The 22,157-nt window shown below is 42.9% G+C and overlaps 1 protein-coding gene across 2 annotated transcripts; it reads right to left on the bottom strand.

Annotated features, from left to right (window-relative positions):
- Positions 1-1,377: 1,377 nt before the first annotated feature.
- Positions 1,378-21,543, bottom strand: LOC134529522 (uncharacterized). 2 transcript variants are annotated; one of them, XM_063363698.1, is made up of 3 exons: positions 21,385-21,543; positions 5,736-5,865; positions 1,378-2,245 (listed from the first exon to the last, which is right to left on the bottom strand). In XM_063363698.1, exons 2-3 carry the CDS (start codon positions 5,860-5,862, stop codon positions 1,929-1,931), a joined length of 444 nt encoding a protein of 147 aa, XP_063219768.1. In that variant the 5' UTR covers positions 5,863-5,865; positions 21,385-21,543; the 3' UTR covers positions 1,378-1,928. The 2 variants fall into 2 exon arrangements, with proteins under 2 accessions (XP_063219768.1, XP_063219767.1); XM_063363697.1 differs by lacking the exon at positions 1,378-2,245 and having other exon boundaries at positions 2,441-5,865; positions 21,385-21,521.
- Positions 21,544-22,157: the final 614 nt, after the last annotated feature.

Here is a 22,157-nt window from a genome sequence, read left to right as displayed (position 1 = left end):
GTGATTTAAGACTGCGATTGCACAGTGAAGAATTCATACCTAGAGTTTTGAAAGCAAAGACCACTAGGAGCTTTAGTATCTATTTGTTTTCAATTATTCTGTTACGAGGACAAAACGAAAATAACTAAACTTGTCCATACTTTGTAGCCAAATTTTGCTAACTACTCTATCAGGAAAGATTATTCCTTACATTTTTATGTTGGGATAAATTACTGTAGGAATGTTGTTTCCATAAATTATTTTGCTCTGTTTGTGATATTTAATGATATTTTTTATTTATAAAGATCAAGCTCTGTTTATGGTTGTGTATCTAATGTGTCTATCAACTTCCGTAACAAGGATAAACACTCTTGGATTGTCTCAACTGAAAGGGGCACAGCTAGTTCTTGTTAAATATGGACCCACGTCTAATGATAGCGAATATCCTTGGACTTGGAAGAGAAAATAAATACCACAAAAGTGGAAAACAATAAAAGATGAAAATATTTGCATTTCATAATAATCTGCCACCCCTTAAAAGCGTGACTCGAATTTTTACTTAAGATTTTTATATTCAGGTATGCCCCTCTTTTAAAATAAATAGTTACTCTTGTTTTGTAAATATTGTTTTTTTGCTGGCATTATGAGTATGTGTAAGATGGAACCGGCCACACGTTTTCAAAGAAAAAAAAGTACATATTCACTAAACTTTCAGTTTATGCGTTTACTTACTTTAATTTTTGCCGTTGTGTCTGTGATATACCTTCAAATGGAAGTAAATATAGGAGATAATGCAGTATTGTATTCTTCTTCTATGGTTTTTTTTAATTCAAATATATTTTTAGTAACATAAATATTTTCAATAGGTTTAAAATCCGAAGTTACGCATATTTTAAAATCTAAGGACAAAATATATAAAACTTTGTTGGCTAAAGTGAAGACATTTTTTCTGGTGTATTTGTTTCAAAGTTGTTTTCTTTTTTTAATACACGTTTTATTTATGTGTTTTACACCCTAGCACTGTTAAAGATACTGTGTTAAAATTGCTTAATTTTTCTAGAATTGTTCGAACACATGCCACCAGGACTGCAGGTTATTAAAAACTATAATATTTGAAACCTTTGTTCTCGCATTCACTTCTCAGGGAAATGATACAGGAACAGTTCGATGCTTGACTGTAGATGGAGTATAGAGTTTGATAGCTTACTGTGTCGTCATCAATGTATGGCCGCTTGCAAAACCAAGACAATATCTCTAGAGCAAGACGTTCAATTGCGATCCAGTTTTCAGCGTTGTTTTTTGTTCCTTGCGATTTATTCACAAGTTTTTATGTGTCATTTGACTTTGCAGCCGGTTTTAGTTTACAAAACTACTTTTTAAATAAAGGGACACAAAATATTTTATAAAATCCAAAGTTTTATTTGTTTTTCATACAAATTATATCCAAATTAAGCAAATGTGTGTGTTAAACACATTAAAAAAAAAGTCTAACTGCTACATCAGATTCTACTTTTTCCCCTAATTTTTGGAAGTAGGGTACTGTTAACCACTACCAACTGGAACTGTAACGGGACCAAGGCGTACCGGGTCCGCTACCACTTGTTGGTACTGAACGGGCTGTTACAGGCGTCACCGCAGACGAAGTCGCCCATATGGCGCGAGCAATTCCTTGGAAGCACATGAAAAGGCTGAAATATATATATATATATATGTATAGGCACTCTGGCGGTTCAGTTTGGTTTCCGTGCCGTGGCAGAATCAAGAACACCTCGAAAGCAAGTGCCGAAATTTATAAAAAATTTATTTAGTAAGTTTGAAGTAGCGAAAACACTTTACAGAAGAAGAGGTGGCTATGCGAGCTGGCTCCAGCGTCAGAGGGGAGCGGTGCTGGGGACCGCGCCTCAGGCCTTGGGGGCCTCAGGCCTCGGGGGCCTCAGGCCTTGGGGGCCTCAGGCCTTGGGGGCCTCCTTGGCCGCCGGCGGCGCCACCGTCGGGATCTCCGGGTACTCCAGCTTCACGCCCGCCTCGCACTCGAAGATGGGGCAGCACTCGGGGAAGGGCGCCGTCTTGTTGGTCTTCTCGGACAGCTTGCACTTGTCGTTGGGCTTGGGCAGCGGGCCGCAGTCCTCCACCATCTCGAGCAGCTGGCCGCTCTTCTCGTCGGACAGCACGCAGGTGGACTGGCCGCAGAAGGGCGCCAGGTCCCACGTGTGGCCGGGCTCGATGGTGGCGCAGCGCGTGGACGCGAAGCACACCCCGGGGAAGTCTGCGAACAGAAGCGCGCGCCTCAGCCCCCGCCTCCTGCACCTCGCGCTACGTTCCTTTCTCTACTATATAGTATTGTGTTTTGTATATTTTACAAGGGAAATCCTTGGAAACCCTGTTGCCGAGGATATCACTTGTAAAACTACAAGGCAGAGCTTTGTACCATGTGCGATTTTGCAACGCTCTGCCTTGTAGTTTTACAAGAAATATCCTTGGCAACAGGGTTTCCGAGAATTTCCCTTGTAAAAGTACAATTTTTTTTTTTTTTTTTTTAGAGTGACAGGACACCTTTTGTTCATCGTTTCCATCAACCTAAATGCGTGTTTTATTTAGTCAAATCATGTGGTATGCAGGTTTATATTAACCGTTCGTGCGTAGACTTCGTCTTAAAACTCTTTAGTTTCAGTATGCCATTCGTTAAATCAATAAAAATTAGGTTTCCCCAAACGTCTGTAATATTTTAATATTTTAATTTATGAATGAAATTCACTCTAAAAAAAAAAAGGGTTTTGAAAGTGAAGGCTACATACGAACGGTTAATCCACAACTGTTTACCCCATGATTTCATACGTTCACTACGTGCTAGGATTTACATAAATATTTTCTTTTACGTTCGTTTTGATGTTTTACTCTATCAAATAGATTTCACTGATTACTAAATATATTTCAATGATTACTTACTAAAATAAAAAAGACAGCAATTTTATGGTCATTAATAACCAATTTTCTGTTTAAAGAAAAATATTTTTATTGTGTCCCCACTAAAAATATATTGTAGGGTGAGTACTTACAAAATATTTTGTGGCAATGACCAAAATAATTTTTCATTGCGCGGAAACAGACGGTGGCAGTTCTTTTAATGCTTTTCGTAAACCAGCGTCTCTGATAAAGTGTTGAAAGCTATATTTTAAATGGCTTTTCCCTACCACCCCTTTACCCCATCCACCACACCATCATTCGTTTAGCCTAATGGGAGAAAGCGGGGTTGTTAATAAACAAGAAAAAAACGTTTTGGTGTGTACCCTATTCGCTATTAATATATTTACTTTTACGAAAGTTTAGATTTTTTCACTTATGTGTATTGTTGGGAATAATAAACACTGATAATTTCAAAAGATAAAAGGGAACGCCTATTTGTGATAATTAATAATTCTCTGTGTACATAATAAATAGCTTGTGGCCATTCAGTTGTATGGTACCTGACCTGTGGTGTACCCATGGGGCAGGATGTGGTGATATGTCCCTTACCGAAGTGGTACAAATATAGGCTTAGATTTTGGTTTCGGCTATCGCACTGCAAATATATTACTTTTGTGTTGTTTGTCTTAGAATTTAAGTTATGTGTCATATAAAAAGTCTGAAATTGTAGAGTCCTCAAAAGTAGAACCAGTGGTACCCAATTCCTAACTGTCAATCGCAAAGCAATACACGATCCTTTTTTTACGTACACTAGAAACCATATGAAGTTGTTTATCAGTCATTGTTGACAGAAATACTCTGACAGAAAGATACGTAGATTATTGTTTAGTACTGTTGAGAACTGCTAAGCTAAAAACATTTAGTGGAAAAAAAAATTCAGCGCTATTATGAATATTTAGCAGAAAATTCTAAAAATAATATTCCCTGCAAAATTAATTATGGGCGGTGGCCATAAGTAGGACCTCCAAACCTTATAACTTCTCTCTCTATATTAAAACTCACTCTCACTAGCCGTAAAAGTTATTTCATTTCCTTATCATTTCTATTATTTTACTGCAATATCTCCAAATTTATTACGATATCGCTCTTGCATTTTAAGTTTGGTCTCAAATTTTCTTAGCAGTTATTAAACGAAAGGTAATTTCAATTTGTAAAACATTGCGCAAGGGATCAAAATTATAAACCATTCTCTGTTTTAAAAAAAAGTTTAATTTTACACAAAATTTATGTGGCAGCAGAGTATCCTCCGAAGATAGAGTTAATTTAAATATGCACATGTCGGTGTATTTTTGCTTTAACACACGAGTACAAATACACCAACACGTATAGATGTAAAAATTACACTAATATCGGCGGGGACTCTGCAGCCACATACATTTAGTGTAAAATTGGAATTGCTATCGTTTTTCAAATACAACGTAGCTGTTGTTGTATTTTTACTTTATGTTGTATAAACTTACAAATGCACGCATCTGTAATTTACCACAATTTTCACTTAATATTACTGCACAATTTTCTGAATTTCCAATAACATTTTACATGTTTATTTGTACTATTTATAAAAATACTTAAATTTTGTAGTTTATAGCTGTTATTTAACTATGTAAAATGAGGATATTTTTACATCATCTTATATTATAAAGTAATTATTTCCTATATTCTCAGTGACCTAGTGGAGGTTCGAACACACAACCTTCAGATCATTAGTCAATCATCTTAATATCACGACCATCGTGCGTAGTAAAAACAATGAATAAAAAGAAAAACCAATTTCATAGCAACAAAAAAATTTAGGTGAGTTATCGAATTCGAATCTTAGAAATATAATTTTAAAACAGCAATGACAAAAAAAGAAAAAGTCAAAATGGCGTGTGAGGAAGAGCGAGGAGGAGCGTGGTGGAGCGAGGGGGTGCGAGGAGGAGCGATGAGGTACGAGGAGGTGCGAGGAGGTGCAAGGAGGAGAGAGGAGGAGCGAGGAGGAGCGATGAGGTGCGAGGAGGTGCGAGGAGGTGCGAGGAGGTACGAGGAGGTGCGAGGAGGTACGAGGAGGAGCGATGAGGTGCGATGAGGTGCGAGGAGGTGCGAGGAGGTACGAGGAGGAGCGTGGTGGAGCGAGGGGGTGCGAGGAGGAGCGATGAGGTGCGAGGAGGTACGAGGAGGAGCGTGGTGGAGCGAGGGGGTGCGAGGAGGAGCGATAAGGTACGATGAGGTGCGAGCAGGTGCGAGGAGGTACGAGGAGGAGCGTGGTGGAGCGAGGGGGTGCGAGGAGGAGCGATGAGGTGCGAGGAGGTACGAGGAGGTACGAGGAGGAGCGTGGTGGAGCGAGGGGGTGCGAGGAGGAGCGATGAGGTGCGAGGAGGTGCAAGGAGGAGCGAGGAGGTGCGAGGAGGTACGAGGAGGTGCGAGGAGGTACGAGGAGGTACGAGGAGGAGCGAGGAGGAGCGATGAGGTGCGATGAGGTGCGAGGAGGTACGAGGAGGTACGAGGAGAAGCGATGAGGTGCGAGGAGGAGCGATGAGGTGCGAGGATGTTCGAGGAGGTACGAGGAGGTGCGAGGAGGTACAAGGAGGAGCGAGGAGGAGCGTGGAGGAGCGAAGGGGTGCGAGGAGGAGCGATGAGGTGCGAGGAGGTGCAAGGAGGAGCGAGGAGGAGCGATGAGGTGCGAGGAGGTACGAGGAGGAGCGATGAGGTGCCATGAGGTGCAAGGAGGAACGAGGAGGAGCGAGGAGGTGTGAGGAGGAGCAAAGAGGTGCGAGGAGGAGCGAAGAAGTGTGCCATTGCGCAGCACTTACCACGTAGCACGTCGGCGGGGATGAGGCGGCGGAACACCTTGGGGCGGTCGCCGGTGTCCTCGGCCTTCTTCTCGTCGGCGGCGCGCACCACGGCACCGACCACCAGCAGGCACACCAGCAGCTTCATCGTCTGCAACAAGGCGCGTAGCTTTAGCTGTCTGCACTGCGGTTTAGTGAACTCCATAACTAGCCCAGACAGCTAGTAAAGAATGGGTCCTGGACCGGATCACGGGTATTCTAAGGGATTGTGGGGTCCCAGGTTGAGAGTCATAAATAAGGATAGGCACTACTATGTGACTCGTTTGGGTAATCCACTTGCTACAATCAGTAGTTATCTTATTGGGAATGGGGTGACTGGGTGATACTGATGCCGGGATGCATATCCTCGGTCTCTCGGTATAGCCTGTCCATTACCGCCTTCTTATAGCGATGAAATGGAGTAATAGTTTCGCCATGGGTCATCGTGAGACCGTGTTGCCTGTGATACAACCCGTCAGGTTGCAGAAAATACGATGAGACATCTGTCTGTACTTGCAGTCTGCTCTCTCCAGCCCTCCAACTTGACCCTCGAGCATCGCAGACCTCTTGAACAATCAAAACTCTAGCCAAATTTACCGAGATATCCATCCATTTTGTCCCGGTCACTATTACCATTTTCTTCTTTCCTTTTAATTCATCACAATGCATGTGTTGTTTGGTCGCAAATTTCGTCTAACGATATTTACTGAATGTAATCTAATAGCGGTAAAAGTCACACAAGAGCTCGTGATCATGATGACTTGCAAGACCTTTCATATATCTAAAATAATGTTCAATAAATGTATCGTGAGAAAATAAAGTAAGATAGTTGTCGGAATAAATTGACAGGAAATTTGCTTGTTTAAAAGTTCTGCCAAGAAACTGCGATAAAAAAACTCGGTGCGAGAGACTGAGTTCTAAGGTAACACCAGGGTTTGACTCCCAGTTGGCAAGTCCGAGGCAGGGAATGTACACAGTGCACGACCAGACCACATTTTGGTAAGTCAGACTTGGAAAACATGCCCCTTCATCCGATCTTTCATCGAGGCCTGGCTGGTCTTGGCTAGAGAAGATGTGCAAGCACCAATGAAAGTTGGGTTCCTAGATGTGAATGATCCCCGCTAAGCTTTCCTTAGTAAGGCCTCGATCTTAGGGTGTTTGCATTGTGTTAGAAGTGGTCGACCCTGGACGCCGATGTAGGCCCCGAGGGACGCTCATCTTTCGATGAAATGTTGAGTGGAGACGGTGATACTTGTCTCGTTGCTACTATCCGATAGTGGAAGGAGTGACGTCAGTGGAGGGTCCCGAGATGGTTGGGACCCCAGTTGTTATCCTTGGTGTCTCACAGTTGGGAAGGGCATCTCCCGACTGCTTGTCTCATGGGAGGTCACGCATAATTAACCAACTCATGCAAGCATTGCAGTACAGAGCTGAATATTTCTTTATAAAAACACTTTCTTGAGGGTGAAAGAATACTCTCAATAGTTGATCCTGTGTTCGGGTGTTGCAGATGGAATTGCCCGATGGACAAGCCTGCCGGGAAAACCTGGCGGAGTCATTCTCGACATTGGATAGATGACTCGTGTGCCGAGTCCCGAGCTAGCAGGAACGACCTCTCTCTGACGTGGCAGGAGAACTGCTAAGTGCAACCAGTCATCGGCGTTTAAGACATTTAAAGTCCATTCTATGCATTTTAGGTTATTTTTAACTGCAACAATATACCTTTCGTTCGTAAGTTAATTATGTTACGGTGGGATTTAATTCGCTGTTTGTATCATATTATATAGTTTCATACTTAAAAATAGTTATAATTTTCTACCTTAATAACTTTATATTGAAACATAGCAATTGAAAAGAAAATAGTACAAACATCAATTTACAAAAAAAAACAAATGGATCATGCTCTTCTTCATTTCTTTAGCATATTTGCATATTTGGTTTAAGTTTTAGAAATATCGACGACCTGCAGCAAGAAAATAATTTAATGAGTCTTCAAAGAAGTGCTCTGCTGCTCACTGTCGTCCTCTCGCTGGCGAGGCTACCGCATTCGACACCACGCCAAAACTACTCGACCTTATGAGAATCGAGTCGCCAAACGCATGGTTCAGATCAAGTGTCATGTTTAATGTAGCGCCGCCTTAAGAGTGTTTTATAATCTCAGCTAGAGTGAGGAAAACACTTCGGTCTTTTTCTTACAACTGCTTGGACATAAATTGTGGTTTGTGACACTAAATATTTTATCGCTCATGTAAAAACTAGTATCCATTTAATTATTTACTATGTGATTTTTAAAAATTGCTAAATAAAATTTTTTAAATTATGAAAACACAATAATTTATGCATGTTTTGCAAGATATTAGAAAGTAATTATTTTAATCAAACCAGATCTGATAAAGCAATATTGTTACTTAAAAACAGAATGAGCACAAATAATCTGTACACTTTCCTAGAATCATAAAAAATAAACGCTGTGGCCAATTTACCTGAAACTTCTTTCAGCCAATAGAGAATACCTGAAAGATTTTTTTTTTTTTTGCAAATGTTTCGGATTCATTTGTTGCAGCGCCTACCGCACAGTGAAAGAGTTGGTACGTGCTTCAGTTAGCGAAAAGGGAGTGTTGTGCAACGTGAATGTTTGAAGAGTAAGGGTGCATTTGCCATGGCAAGAGCAGCTGTCGGTCCTCTGTGCCCAAGAAAGAACTGGACAGCGTTAGAGCATCATTCTTGCGTAGACCACAGAAATCAACTAAGCGAGCAAGTCGTGAACTGCAGATGCCCCACAGCGTTATCATACATCTTGCGCCAACGTTTGCGCACGAAACCGTACAGGCTCCAGTTGGTCACGGCACTCAAACACAATGATTACGGTGCTTGTTGCGCGTTCCGCTCCGAGGTGCTAATGAGAATTGCGAACGGCCACGACCTGCCAATTAGGTTAATTTCACAGGCCAACAATAAAAAAGTTTTGGTGCTTAGGATTTTGAAAATGATTTTAGTTATTTTCGGGCGCTGAATCTAAATATTAAATTTGTTTTTTTTTTTTTCTATCAGCTCTACATTTTGAGATAAGCTTGAAGTGTGTTCTCCTTCACAATGGGAACAATAATGGTTTAATATCAATTGCTCACTCAATGACAATGAAAGAAACAGATGGCACCATAGCTTTGGTGAACATCAATGGGTAATTTGTGTTGACTTAAAAATGTTAAATTTTCTCCTCGGACAGCAAAGTGGCCACACCAAATATCCTTGTTTATTGTGCCTCTGGGATAGCACAGACAAAACACCTCACTGGGTAAGACAAGAGTGGCTTAAGAGAGACGACATGGTCGTTGGAGAAAAAAACGTTATTAACGAACCCTTAGACGGATCATGCTTTGCATTTAAAGGGGAAAAAATGCCTCACTTGAGTAAGGAAAAAAATTAAAGCATGAATATTTAACGGCCCAGAAATAAGAAAATTCATTAAGAACCAAGCCTTCGTAGATTCCATTAAATCCTGGACTTCATTTGTTACAGTTATCGGAAATTTTCTGTGCCAACCAAAAGCAGAAAACCATGTTGAACTGGTAAACGATATGCTTAAAAATTTCAAATCCCTTGGGTTCAACATGTGTATTAATATGCACTATTTACACAGCCACCTGAACCGTTTTCCTGAAAATTAAGAAGTCAGCAGTGAGGAGCAAGGTGAAAGATTTCATCAAGATTATGGAACACCGCTATCAAGAAAGATGGGATACGCACATGATGGCAGAATATTGCTGAAGTTTAAAAAGGGACTGTTCCAAGATATATTCAAGAAGTTCACAAAAAAGAAGCTTCCAAAGTGGTGAGATACTAGTTGTTCCATCGATGACTTGGTACTATCTTTGTATATATAATAATTTTATATACTAATTATATTTTATAATTTAATGATATTTGTTTAATATAATGATATTTTTATAATATAAGAATATTTGTGTAATATAATAATAAGAATTTCATGTTCAATTTTTAGATTTGATAAGTGGATTTAACCTAAAATATCCACACAAAAAAAAAACGTACATTTCACTTAAACGTTATATATTATAAATTTGACCTCCTAGGCAAAAACTAATGCCATATTTGAATTCAGGGCACCAAATTCTTATGAAATCAGATCCAAATATCCTGGCATCACAACTATTGTAAACCTGTGTTTTGAAAGACGAGGCCCCATTCCACAAGAATGGCAGAGTGAACAGGCACAGTGTGCATGTTTGGGTAACGGAAAATCCTCATATCAACATCGTGCATGAAAGAGATTTCCCGAAAGTGAACGTGTTTTTTGCAATGTCCAGGGAGAAGATTTTCATCGAAAAAACCGTCAAGGGTCATTACTGACTTAACGTGCTTATTTTGTGGCTTCTGCATTGATTGGGAGAAGATTCAAAGAAGTGCATTTTACAACAATATTATGCACCGCTTCACTTCCACTTGGCTGTGAGGGAACAAAACACACATCTCCCTGAGGGATATGGCTTGGTCGTCCATGTATCGGATATACGGTGTGGGGCAGATGGCCACCGCGATCACCGAACAACCCCGTGCGATATCTTTATGTGGGTTTAATGCAATTAATGGTGGTTAGGGCAGTGTCCCGACACAGCCCAGCCCAGGCAGCGCCGACGGCGCTCAGGCGCGGGTTAGGGTGGTGTCCCGACACAGCCCAGCCCAGGCAGCGCCGACGGCGCTCAGGCTCGGGTTAGGGTGGTGTCCCGACACAGCCCAGCCCAGGCAGAGCCGACGGCGCTCAGGCGCGGGTTAGGGTGGTGTCCCGACACAGCCCAGCCCAGGCAGCGCCGACGGCGCTCAGGCTCGGGTTAGGGTTGTGTCCCGACACAGCCCAGCCCAGGCAGAGCCGACAGCGCTCAGGCGCGGGTTAGGGCGGTGTCCCGACACAGCCCAGCCCAGGCAGAGCCGACAGCGCTCAGGCGCGGGTTAGGGCGGTGTCCCGACACAGCCCAGCCCAGGCAGAGCCGACAGCGCTCAGGCGCGGGTTAGGGTGGTGTCCCGACACAGCCCAGCCCAGGCAGAGCCGACAGCGCTCAGGCGCGGGTTAGGGTGGTGTCCCGACACAGCCCAGCCCAGGCAGAGCCGACAGCGCTCAGGCGCGGGTTAGGGTGGTGTCCCGACACAGCCCAGCCCAGGCAGCGCCGACGGCGCTCAGGCTCGGGTTAGGGTTGTGTCCCAACACAGCCCAGCCCAGGCAGAGCCGACAGCGCTCAGGCGCGGGTTAGGGCGGTGTCCCGACACAGCCCAGCCCAGGCAGAGCCGACAGCGCTCAGGCGTGGTTTAGGGTGGTGTCTCGACACAGCCCAGGGCCCTGATGCTCGAAATCGTTCGACTTCATAGACCATTCGAGTCGAGTAGAGTGATGAACTCGCATACGACTTGGTGTGTTCGACATTTGCTATGCTCGAGGTGCTACTTGTCGCATGCGACTTACACAAAAGTCTTCGAGACGGAGAAGTCGAGTGGATTGTGGGAATTCGGAGAGAACTGTGAATTTGTCAGGATGGCTACTCTGCTCGTGTTCCAACTGGCCAATAAACGATCGCCGTTTCGTTTGTTGTCGTGTTTGGTAGGAAGAAGACAAACTCTTTATCAAAACATTTTTTTTATTTTGCCGTGTGTTCGTGAATGCCTAATTAATTAAAATGGTCGATTAGGTCAGGTCAGTTACATTATAAATACTTTCAAACTAAACTGACATTAAAAATAATATGAATTAATTTTAATGGTTGTTCAGTTTTAAAGTATTTATAATGTAGCTGACCTGACCTAACAAACCAGGACAAAGGCTGAACAGTAGGAACTCACGTAATTTTTTTTTTACTTATTACTTGCGCAACAATATCAAAGTAACAAATAAAACATTAAAATTTGAAACGTTAAAAACTCGCCTAAGTTAGAGGCGGGTACAATTCCTTTGCCATTAGTAGAAAATGATGTAGTCGTTCACGTACGTCGCGAAAAAAAATAATTCATACTCGTAAACAAGCAACAAACTTAAACGCCGCATGAAAGCACAGGTATTGTGATGAAAATTAAAAATTCGATATCTCCTAAAGTATTTGGAATTTCTTATCTCCGCCGTGTTTAATGAAAAGAGGAAGTTAAAAAGCACAGAATAAAAGTATTTTCGGAATTTAATTTTTTTAAACAAATATCGCCCAAATATGAATATTAAAAAATTCGATATCTCCTAAATTATTTGGAATTTCTTATCTCCGCCGGGTTTAATGAAAAGAGGAAGTTAAAGAGCACAGAATAAAAGTATTTTCGGAATTAAATTTTTTTTTAACAAATATCGCCCAAATATGAATATTAAAAAATTCGATATCTCCTAAAGTATTTGGAATTTCTTATCTCCGCCGGGTTTATTGAAAAGAAGAAGTTAAAGAGCATATAATAAAAGTATTTTCGGATTTTTAGCATTTTGTTTTTCGCAAATACCGCTACTCTACATATTTACCAAAATTAAGACTAAGTAGCCTTAACTAGTGTTGTGTTTACAGTATTGTAATGAACATGTAGGCCTAACCATTAATGTTCAGTTTGGCGTTAGGGAGCAGGCTACATAGGCTAATTTTAATGTGGATACACACAAGACATAGACGTTCACTTGGAACTAAATATGCCAGGCTATTACCACTGTCACAGGAACAAACCAAGCATTTTAACATAACTGAAATAGGCCTACCTATTTAAACCTGTATAATGCTTAAACAGGGGGTTTACTATGTTTATCTTTGATTAGCTATTTATTGTAACTGGTAACTTAATTCAGGTATGCTCCAAGGAGGGATAAACTGCCATTCTGTGTTAATGGTGCTTTAGTGTTTGACTTCAGTCAATAATTATATTAAAAATGTACTACAGGCCTAACTGCCTTCTGCATAACATTGCACTCTGACAGCTAACGAACCATTTGTTTTGTCACCGAAACTACACATAAGCAAGCACATAAAGATAACAATAGGGCTTCTTTGGTTTTTATAAGGTGCTAACAATTACTTTAGTTTCAACAGAAAGTGCAGTTGTACGAGAAGGTGCCGGCATAACCTCTTCCAGACTGCTAATCAGGTCTCCGGCACACCGCTTGTTAAGACGAAACAACTTAACAAATTTGTTGTCGTCCAGTTCAAACGCATCCTTCCGTTCTAGGAATCGACGAGGGTTTCTAGCTGCTTCTATTTCAGCTAATTCAAGCTCTTCAATGTCCAAAACATCCAACCACTCCGCCATTTTCACTGTTTTCGTGACTTTTCGCATTCGTAATGGTTATCTCATTCGAGTTGGACCCCTCGATTTCCATTCCGAACACTCGAGTCGCACACGAGTAAACTGGAACAGTTCGTGCATACCAAAGCATCAAACCGATCGGAAAAGACCACTCGGCTGGCAACTCGCATACGACTTAAAACTCCAGCATAGGGCCCCAGCCCAGGCAGAGCCGACGGCGCTCAGGCGCGGGTTAGGGTGGTGTCCCGACACAGCCCAGCCCAGGCAGCGCCGACGGCGCTCAGGCTCGGGTTAGGGTGGTGTCCCGACACAGCCCAGCCCAGGCAGAGCCGACAGCGCTCAGGCGCGGGTTAGGGTGGTGTCCCGACACAGCCCAGCCCAGGCAGAGCCGACAGCGCTCAGGCGCGGGTTAGGGTGGTGTCCCGACACAGCCCAGCCCAGGCAGAGCCGACAGCGCTCAGGCGCGGGTTAGGGTGGTGTCCCGACACAGCCCAGCCCAGGCAGAGCCGACAGCGCTCAGGCGCGGGTTAGGGTGGTGTCCCGACACAGCCCAGCCCAGGCAGAGCCGACAGCGCTCAAGCGCGGGTTAGGGTGGTGTCCCGACACAGCCCAGCCCAGGCAGAGCCGACAGCGCTCAGGCGCGGGTTAGGGTGGTGTCCCGACACAGCCCAGCCCAGGCAGAGCCGACAGCGCTCAGGCGCGGGTTAGGGTGGTGTCCCGACACAGCCCAGCCCAGGCAGAGCCGACGGCGCTCAGGCGCGGGTTAGGGTGGTGTCCCGACACAGCCCAGCCCAGGCAGAGCCGACAGCGCTCAGGCGCGGGTTAGGGTGGTGTCCCGACACAGCCCAGCCCAGGCAGAGCCGACAGCGCTCAGGCGCGGGTTAGGGTGGTGTCCCGACACAGCCCAGCCCAGGCAGAGCCGACAGCGCTCAGGCGCGGGTTAGGGTGGTGTCCCGACACAGCCCAGCCCAGGCAGAGCCGACAGCGCTCAGGCGCGGGTTAGGGTGGTGTCCCGACACAGCCCAGCCCAGGCAGAGCCGACAGCGCTCAGGCGCGGGTTAGGGTGGTGTCCCGACACAGCCCAGCCCAGGCAGAGCCGACAGCGCTCAGGCGCGGGTTAGGGTGGTGTCCCGACACAGCCCAGCCCAGGCAGAACCGACAGCGCTCAGGCGTGGTTTAGGGTGGTGTCCCGACACAGCCCAGCCCAGGCCGCGCGGAGGGACACGACCTGGGCTCGATCCCCGGCAGGGTCCGGCCCCGCGCTCCCGGCCAATAGCGGCGAGCGCGGCGTCATGCGTGGGCGGACCCGCCGCGCCGTCAATGGCCACATCGGAAACGGAAATCCTCTGACGAAACTTGCTCCGCCCCCTTGGCGTCCGCCGAATCATTCCCACCTCTCGGGGGTCGCTGCGTCCTTCCGACGCGGCGCTGGGCCCCTCCTCCAAGTGTGGGGAGCTGGCCGACCGTCTCAGCGTTTACCCGGGATTACTTCGGCGATGTCGCCTGAATATATGCATCGGCAAGAAACGTTAAAGTTAAATCTATGCAGAGATGTTGGTTGATTTGAATTTATGGGGGGTCAGGGTTTATATTATTTTCTTAGTAAGATTTCTTTATACAATCAAATTATCCAAAATAATATTTTTTTATTATTATTTCTTTTTGATTTATTATTTTAATATTTGTTTAATTTATATAGCTTATAAAGAGTTTAATATTATAATATTAAGGAAGAATTTTTCTTGTAAATATTAATAAAAATTGTATTTTGATTTTACAAAGAAAATGTAATGTTTTTCTAAACTATATAAATATAAATATAAACAGTGATATACCTTTATCCGAACCCGAGTCCTTTCGAATACGTGCCGGAAATTCCACCGCCACTCTAACTCGCTCGAATTGCAGCAATAAAAAGGTTTAAAAAAAATAATTTGAAATAAGTCCATGTGTGGTAGGCCAAGTACAAACGATTACTCATAAGCGTAACGAAAAGTGTTTCTCTCAGGAGTGGTGGGATCGATAGCAGAGATGGGGAAGGAGAAATATTAAGCGCCCCAATCTTCACTCTTGGGCAAGCGTTAGTGAAGCGGGGCTACCTTGCTGCTTAATACGATATACCGTTTTCGTTCTGAAAATTAATTTATACACATATATTGTTTTTAAAAAATTAAATTTTATAAAAGTGCTAGATTTTTTGTATGTTATATCGTTTGTATCTTATTTTTCAGTTTTATCGTCGTAATGAATCATGGAATATTGCGTATTATCATAGCACATTTGATATCAACGCCTACGTTTTTTTTTATTTGAAGGGTGTGGCATGCAGGACAGCTGAGGAGTGTTGACGACTCGTCAGTGGGAAAACTTACACGTCTCGTAGTTATAAGCCCCTGCCGAGCGGTTTCGAGGTTCGCCGAAGTTCGCCGAAGTTCGCCGCCTACTCCTCGTGCAACTTCCGGATGCACGGATTGTTACGTCACTTGATGCGTCTCGCTACGCGACAAGTTCTTATCGCGAGGTCCCTGTCACCGTAGAGACAAGCACAGCAGTGACTCGCGCGGGGCGACGCCCGAGCTACTGCACGGGCGAATGTGTTTTGTTCAATTACGCGTTTTTCTCTAAAACTTCTTCAAAGCTGCCATCGAGTGTTTTAACCGAAAACTTTTCCAACGTATTGCAAGAAGCACAAACATTGTCTTTTCCTTCCCCCACCAATACCGCCATGTAGATCTAGGCACCATAGAAAATATAAACATGTACAGCCCGAACGTGGAACATCCGAGCGTCTGTGTTTAACTACATCGGTCGTGTCGGCGCGACAGCTGGCGCTGTTGCCAGGCTGGGCGCGGGGTCCGGCGGTTACAAGATAGGTAGGGGGGGGGGAGGGGGTTTCTGAGATAACTTTCACCCAGCATCAGGTCGGATAACTGGTCTCCTTGGCCGCCGCCGCTTGCATTTCCTGGCCCGTGACTCACGGTGGGAAGGGTGGAGGGGGGGGGGGGGAGTGTGCTGGGCGTGGCCAGCCGTGAAGGTTGCCGGGGGAACTCGCCTATCGAGGCCGCCCAGGACCAGTCGTGGCCAAACCACTCTCTCTCCTGACCCGAATAGTCCGCCGGCGCCACCATGCCCTGCACCCCGGGTAGACTGATATTCGTCCCTTGCGCGAGCGGCTACCAATCTGTACCGCACAGATTAAAGGACACAATGTCCCAAGATTGTAACTTTCCAGAAGAGCAAGTTTTCCATTTGTGTCCTCGCCAGTATTAGAGAGTGCGTTCTGAAAACTTTTAAAACTTTATCCTTGTTACGCTTGAGATACCTGACGAAAACAATATTTTCAATTTAACAACGTGAGACCTTACATGTGCTACTTTAATTACCTGGTGTACAGGAAAAATCTGATAAAAAAAAAAACCAAAGACTAGTTGCAAACTCGAGTAACAAGTATGTGACCAAATGTGATATCGTGATATTGCGAAATGGCTTTCGCCTTTTAAGCCACAAAACTCCGCCTTCGCTTACATAAGAAACTCGTCCCTTGCTGCCTCTCGTTTTGAACCTAATTTCCGGAAAGTCATAACAGCGGCAGTTTGGCCTCAGGGAAGGGAGGTGTTTGGTGGACGCTCGCAACTTTCTCTCGAGACCACAAGACGACCAATCACGAGTCTTACTTGCTTCTCTATATGCTGCTATTCGCTCCTTCGTACACCATGTCGGGTTCATAAACGCTATTGTTTTTGTATTCTTTAAGTTTAAAACTATTTAAAAGTCACTTTTTATTTTAACTGTAAAATGTTAAAATATTCTTAACTTACCGTTATATTAATGGCACTTAAATAATATGGATGTTCTGTTATAATATTTTTAACTATTAATATTTTAGAACGTTTCAGTTTTCCCATAAATATGAACCTATTCAGTTGCTATCAATTTTACGGTGTACAGTAATTTTTAATTTCTAACCTGCAGTCGCTGATACATAGTAACGTTTTTAGAAAGTAGGTAATATCAAATTGAATTAAATATATATATATTTACTCCGAAAATTGACTTCAATAAGTGTAATTAACTCAACTTAACGTCCAATATTAAAAAACCTGTATTGTTGCGGTAGATTATGAATATAATTTTTCTCACGAGAAAATGAGTTACCAATAAAAATAAATTTTTAATGGACAAGGCAGAATTTTAAATATTTTAGGAGCGGCTTGATTCCTTATGAAGGACCACAAACTGATGATTGTTAACATTATTTTACAGTATTAGGGCATAATGTTTTAATATAACATTTATACAAATAAATAATAGTTTTGACAAACAACAGCTTGAAATTGTAATAAAATACATATTGCAACTTAGTTTTGTTACAAAACTTAGATAGATATTTATCAAGCATATAAATGCACAAAAAGATGACATTCAGTGGTAACTTGATTTGTGAAGGCATTATGGTTCGAAAGCGGAACTTAATTAGTTTAATAGATGCCTTGTAGTTAGGCAACGTGTTCAGCGGGCTTGAATGCATGGCTGCTTACAACAGTCACACAGCAGGGACAATGGCCACAATGTACATACATTATCACCTAGCGTTGCAATGCCATTTGTAGCTTGGAAACGTGACAAAGCAAGAGAGAAAACTGGCACGTAAAACTGTGAAATGCAAAACATGACGGTTTGTTAATTGAATATTAATTGAAGACAGATTTCTTTAGTAATCAAAGCAGCAAGCTCCACAACAGAACTCGTGCAAATATTGGCGTGCAAATAACTTAGGGCCAGTTCCACTCTTTCCCGCATCTGGCGTTAGTTTGGGCACCGTTTCGAAGTGTGATAATTCGCGTGTAAAAGGTTCTGCTGGTTTATCTTTTAACGGGTGCTACGTTCACCACTTGTGCGATGTTGCCGTTTGTCACCTGGGCACCGAAGCCTCAGCAGCGCCCACGTGACGACGGTCACGTGACTGCTAGGAATTAACAACCTCGTTTGTGGTGTGATTTCAAGGCGCGACTTCGTTGTTGATCAAGCTACGACAAACCTGTACAAAGATTGCCCACCTAATGGTGCATTTCCCGTTCTCGTGCAAAATGCTACTGGAAATCCTTGACGTACTGCTGTTATATGTTCAGGTAGATGAACATGTGACATCATGTTAACTAAGTATAGTATTTTACTTTGCCTTACATGGTGAATGCATTATTAAACAGGTGTTTGTTACTCCAACATTTCTTAAATTGATGATGGGTCACTATGTGAACTTTATGTAGATCAAGTAACACTATGAAAACTTTCACTGCCTCCACAATATTGCAATGTTTTTTCATCGACACTCTTACCTTAAAGCTTAATTCGAGTCAGCATTTGTCTCACTCGTGAATGGTGAAGCTGAAAGTGTCGTGACAAAGTAATATTTCATGTTCATTTTGACATGATTATTGATAAGTTTTTCTTCGGCAATCAACGGCAGTGCTCTGTTACAAATTCTATGTTAAATCAAGGTGAAAACCATATTTAAATCATTAATTAGTGGATGATTGGACTACAGTTTCCTTGATAAGTTCTGAACTGCCCTAAACAAATGAACAAGAAAAAATGTGTTGAACCAACCTTGTATAACTCGGTCCAAGGTTTAATTGTCTCTAACCTTGTAATTTGCATATGAGTATTTTAAGTGAATAGATTATGTATACAGCAACTGAGCCTAGACTGGAGTAAAAAGAATCTGAAAAATAATGTTTGACTTGAAAATAAGGAATGATATTACGAACCTATTTCAATTCCCGGTAACTTGAGGCCAATGGGTAGTCTCGATTTATTGAATAATGAGGAAATTTTTGTAGCATCAACCATATTTATTACAAATATGGCGAATTCACTGGCTATAATAAAATATTTATTTAAAATTTATAAAAATGTAATATTTTCAATTTACTTTTCATTTCTTTTATGTTATGCTTATTTTAAATTTATTTAGAAGTAAGTCAATCAGAGCCTAAGTGAACTGCTAGCTAGTGTTTTAATATTTTATAAGCCCTATTGTATGAACAACATGTAGTTGAATATCCCACAGAATACCCCATTATGTTGTTTGTTTTTTTCTTCTCTGAATAAATTCGTTCTAAGTTAACTCAATTTTTTTCAGCTTAAAATAGATCATGCAGATATATTTCCTGTAATGTGTTCATATTTAAACATATTATTCACCTTTCTTAATATTTTGCGAAGACTGGTGATCTGAAACGACATATGTTCATGATTTCCAACCAAATTAATTTATAAACGGTATTAGCTAACTTGGGGACGGCATTTTGACAGTGCGGTAGGACCTCGATTTTTTGTAGCGAGAAGACCTCGAGCATGTCAGTTTATTATTTTTTAAATTCCGCTGACACTTGGGACACACATCCAGTATCCACTTGAAAATAAATGACACATGTATTTGGATTTTTTCAAGCTTCCAGTAACAATCAGAAAAAAACATACATCGCGGTAAACTTTAATATACAGGTTGTACCTAAAATACACCTCAAAACTATGGTTGCATATGCATGGCATGTTAAGGAGGCATAAACGTCGGTGAACATAGGTTCGGGAAATGCTTCCGTATATCGCTGGAGCCGTGACTGTGTGCGTTGAGATACACAACATTTCCGGACCCAGGTACCCATAGCTGTGACGTGCATTTTAAACAAATTCTGTGTATGGTTTATTTATTTCTCCTGGTCAGTGAGGTCAATAAATGCGCAGAATAAACGCAAACCAGGCAACAAGGAAAGACATCCGCAAGACCTTTGTTTGGTATACGCTCCGGTGATTGGCCGGAGTCGTCTAGAGCAGCAAAGGAAAACTGAAATGACCATGACTGAGCTGGGATTCGAAGACTGGCTCCCAAATGTGATGCTAGCGTATTACCACTACGAAACATCACTGGACTTATTAGGTTCAAGTTATGCGTATTGTTTTATTAAGCGCGAACAAAGTTTGATCATGATACCACAAAAAATACTAAATCTGAGATTATTGTTCTATTAGTTTTGTACTAATAATATGCTCTTCAGAAGGAAAAAAAAAACATTGAATCTAAACTTGTTACAAACATTTTGGACTACCTTACCGAATAGCTCACGTGACTTCAGTAATTTATGAAGACGTTCTGATCCGGCCAATCAAAGACAGGCATTTCCCAACTACGTGTGTCAGCGCGGAATGGTGTTCGTAGTTAAAATTACTACACAGAACATTTCCGACTTACGATTTTACCGGCTCAAAAACTGTTGTTAATGTGAACTGAGAACAACCATTCTTTTTTGAACGCATTAAATATTTCCTTATTTCAATTACACCCATGGAATATCGAAATTTTAGTGGGTTTTTTTTTTTTAGTATGGAAACGCTGATGAGATTGTAAACCACTGGTTTTACGCCACATGTTAATGCACAGACAGGCTTTAAGTGACTGCACCTCTAAGATTATGATGGAAGTTATTGGTGCTCATGAAATATTCAGTGGGGCCTCAGGCCCTCGATTATGGCCAACAAGGACCGTAGGAAGTAAAATATAAATTTTATTTTCAGCCTACTTAACGACTGCCACTTAAAGTTTTGAAAGCGACGAAGACAAAGCCTCGTGACCAAGGAAAAGTCTTTACCACTCTGACCTTTTTCCCCCGCATACATTTAGTTTATTTTAAAGGTGATGAATTTTATATCTTCCTTAGGTAGGAATTCAACCAGGCTAATCAATATCATTAAAATATTTAACGTGAGAGCTCAAACTCATAGATAGGTTTTTTAAATAAAAAATAACAATAAATTAATCCTTTAGTGATTTTTATCGATTTTTTTTTACTTTTTGTTAGTAATATCTAAACCCATAAATTTTTTTTTAAATAAATAATAAATACGAAACCAAATTGTATAAGCATTTCAGTTGTTTGCAACAAAATCAACAGGATGTTTTACTGTGTAACATAATTTGTGAGGCTCATTGACATATAGGCAAATAACCTGGTTGAAACTTTACGCGGGCATAATTCTACTAGAAATCGATAACTTTCCAGTACCGCGAAAGTTGAAAACTCAACATGAACATATACATACATGAATAATCACTTTCTCCGATATATTTTCCCCCAGACAATGTCTCTTCCGTATTTTCATTGTCCAGGAAAGTGCTACGTAAAAAACTTACACACAAGACTAAAGAGCAAGTTTATGAGCGAGTCCGATGCCACAGTGTTCTGCCCGATACAAAAAAGGCAGCCATGCGCTCCGCTATGTCGCATTAAGCCTCTGTGCGTGAACATGCGGCGTGAAACCCTACCTGAGAATACTGTAGTCTGGGATGTGCTCTTACCGTGTTCGGCGGAGCAAGAACTGCAAACGGCGGCAACCGCAGGTCAAAGGGCGTCTGTGGGCGCTCGCAACGAGAGTCCGGGCGAACTGTGCGCGGCCGCCGCAGGTACGCCTCTTATATACCGCCGCGGCCCTCGCCGAAGGAAAAGCGGGTTAGCCCGCCGCCCGCTCGCCGGTGCATGTCTTTTGTTTTTCCCCTGCTTCCTCCCCCCTCCCCACTCTTCCTCGTGCTCGCTGCGGGACCGCCGCCCCGCCCCTCGCTGGAGCGTGCCTTTTGTTTTTCCTTCGCCTCCTTCACATCCCTGCTCCGGGGCCGCTGGAGCGCAGCCGTCTTCGCCACGCGACGCCGCGCTGGAACAAAGTGCGTCTCGCCGGAGCGCGTGCCCGGAGCCCGGAGCCCAGCTGCGTCACCTGTGTGTCGGTGACAGTCCTTGTCACGCCTTCTGCAGCGTCTAGGGGCGAAGCGCGGCGCAAGTCCCGGTCCGAACACCCAGGAAGAACATTTTCTACTAGAGAGTTATCTCGACTATGCCGCCTACCTGACAACTGCAGACGTACACATTTCCCTTATTGACTTGAATACCGGTTACTGGTCCAACCCAGACATCTGGGAAGTGCATGAGACGTGGTGGATGTTCGCATGGGCCGGCGGGCTCGCCTGTCAGTCCGTTCCGTCGTTGATCCCACCTTCAGGATCTCGTCGACCCGAGCGTCGACGAAACTCTAGACCATTCTTCATTCTTCCTGATGTGCTGCGCTTAGGGTCTTGCACTT

This window comes from Bacillus rossius, chromosome 2 (assembly GCF_032445375.1).
Source record: "Bacillus rossius redtenbacheri isolate Brsri chromosome 2, Brsri_v3, whole genome shotgun sequence".
NCBI lineage: Eukaryota > Metazoa > Arthropoda > Insecta > Phasmatodea > Bacillidae > Bacillus > Bacillus rossius.
This window is presented reverse-complemented; position numbering and strand designations above follow the sequence as displayed.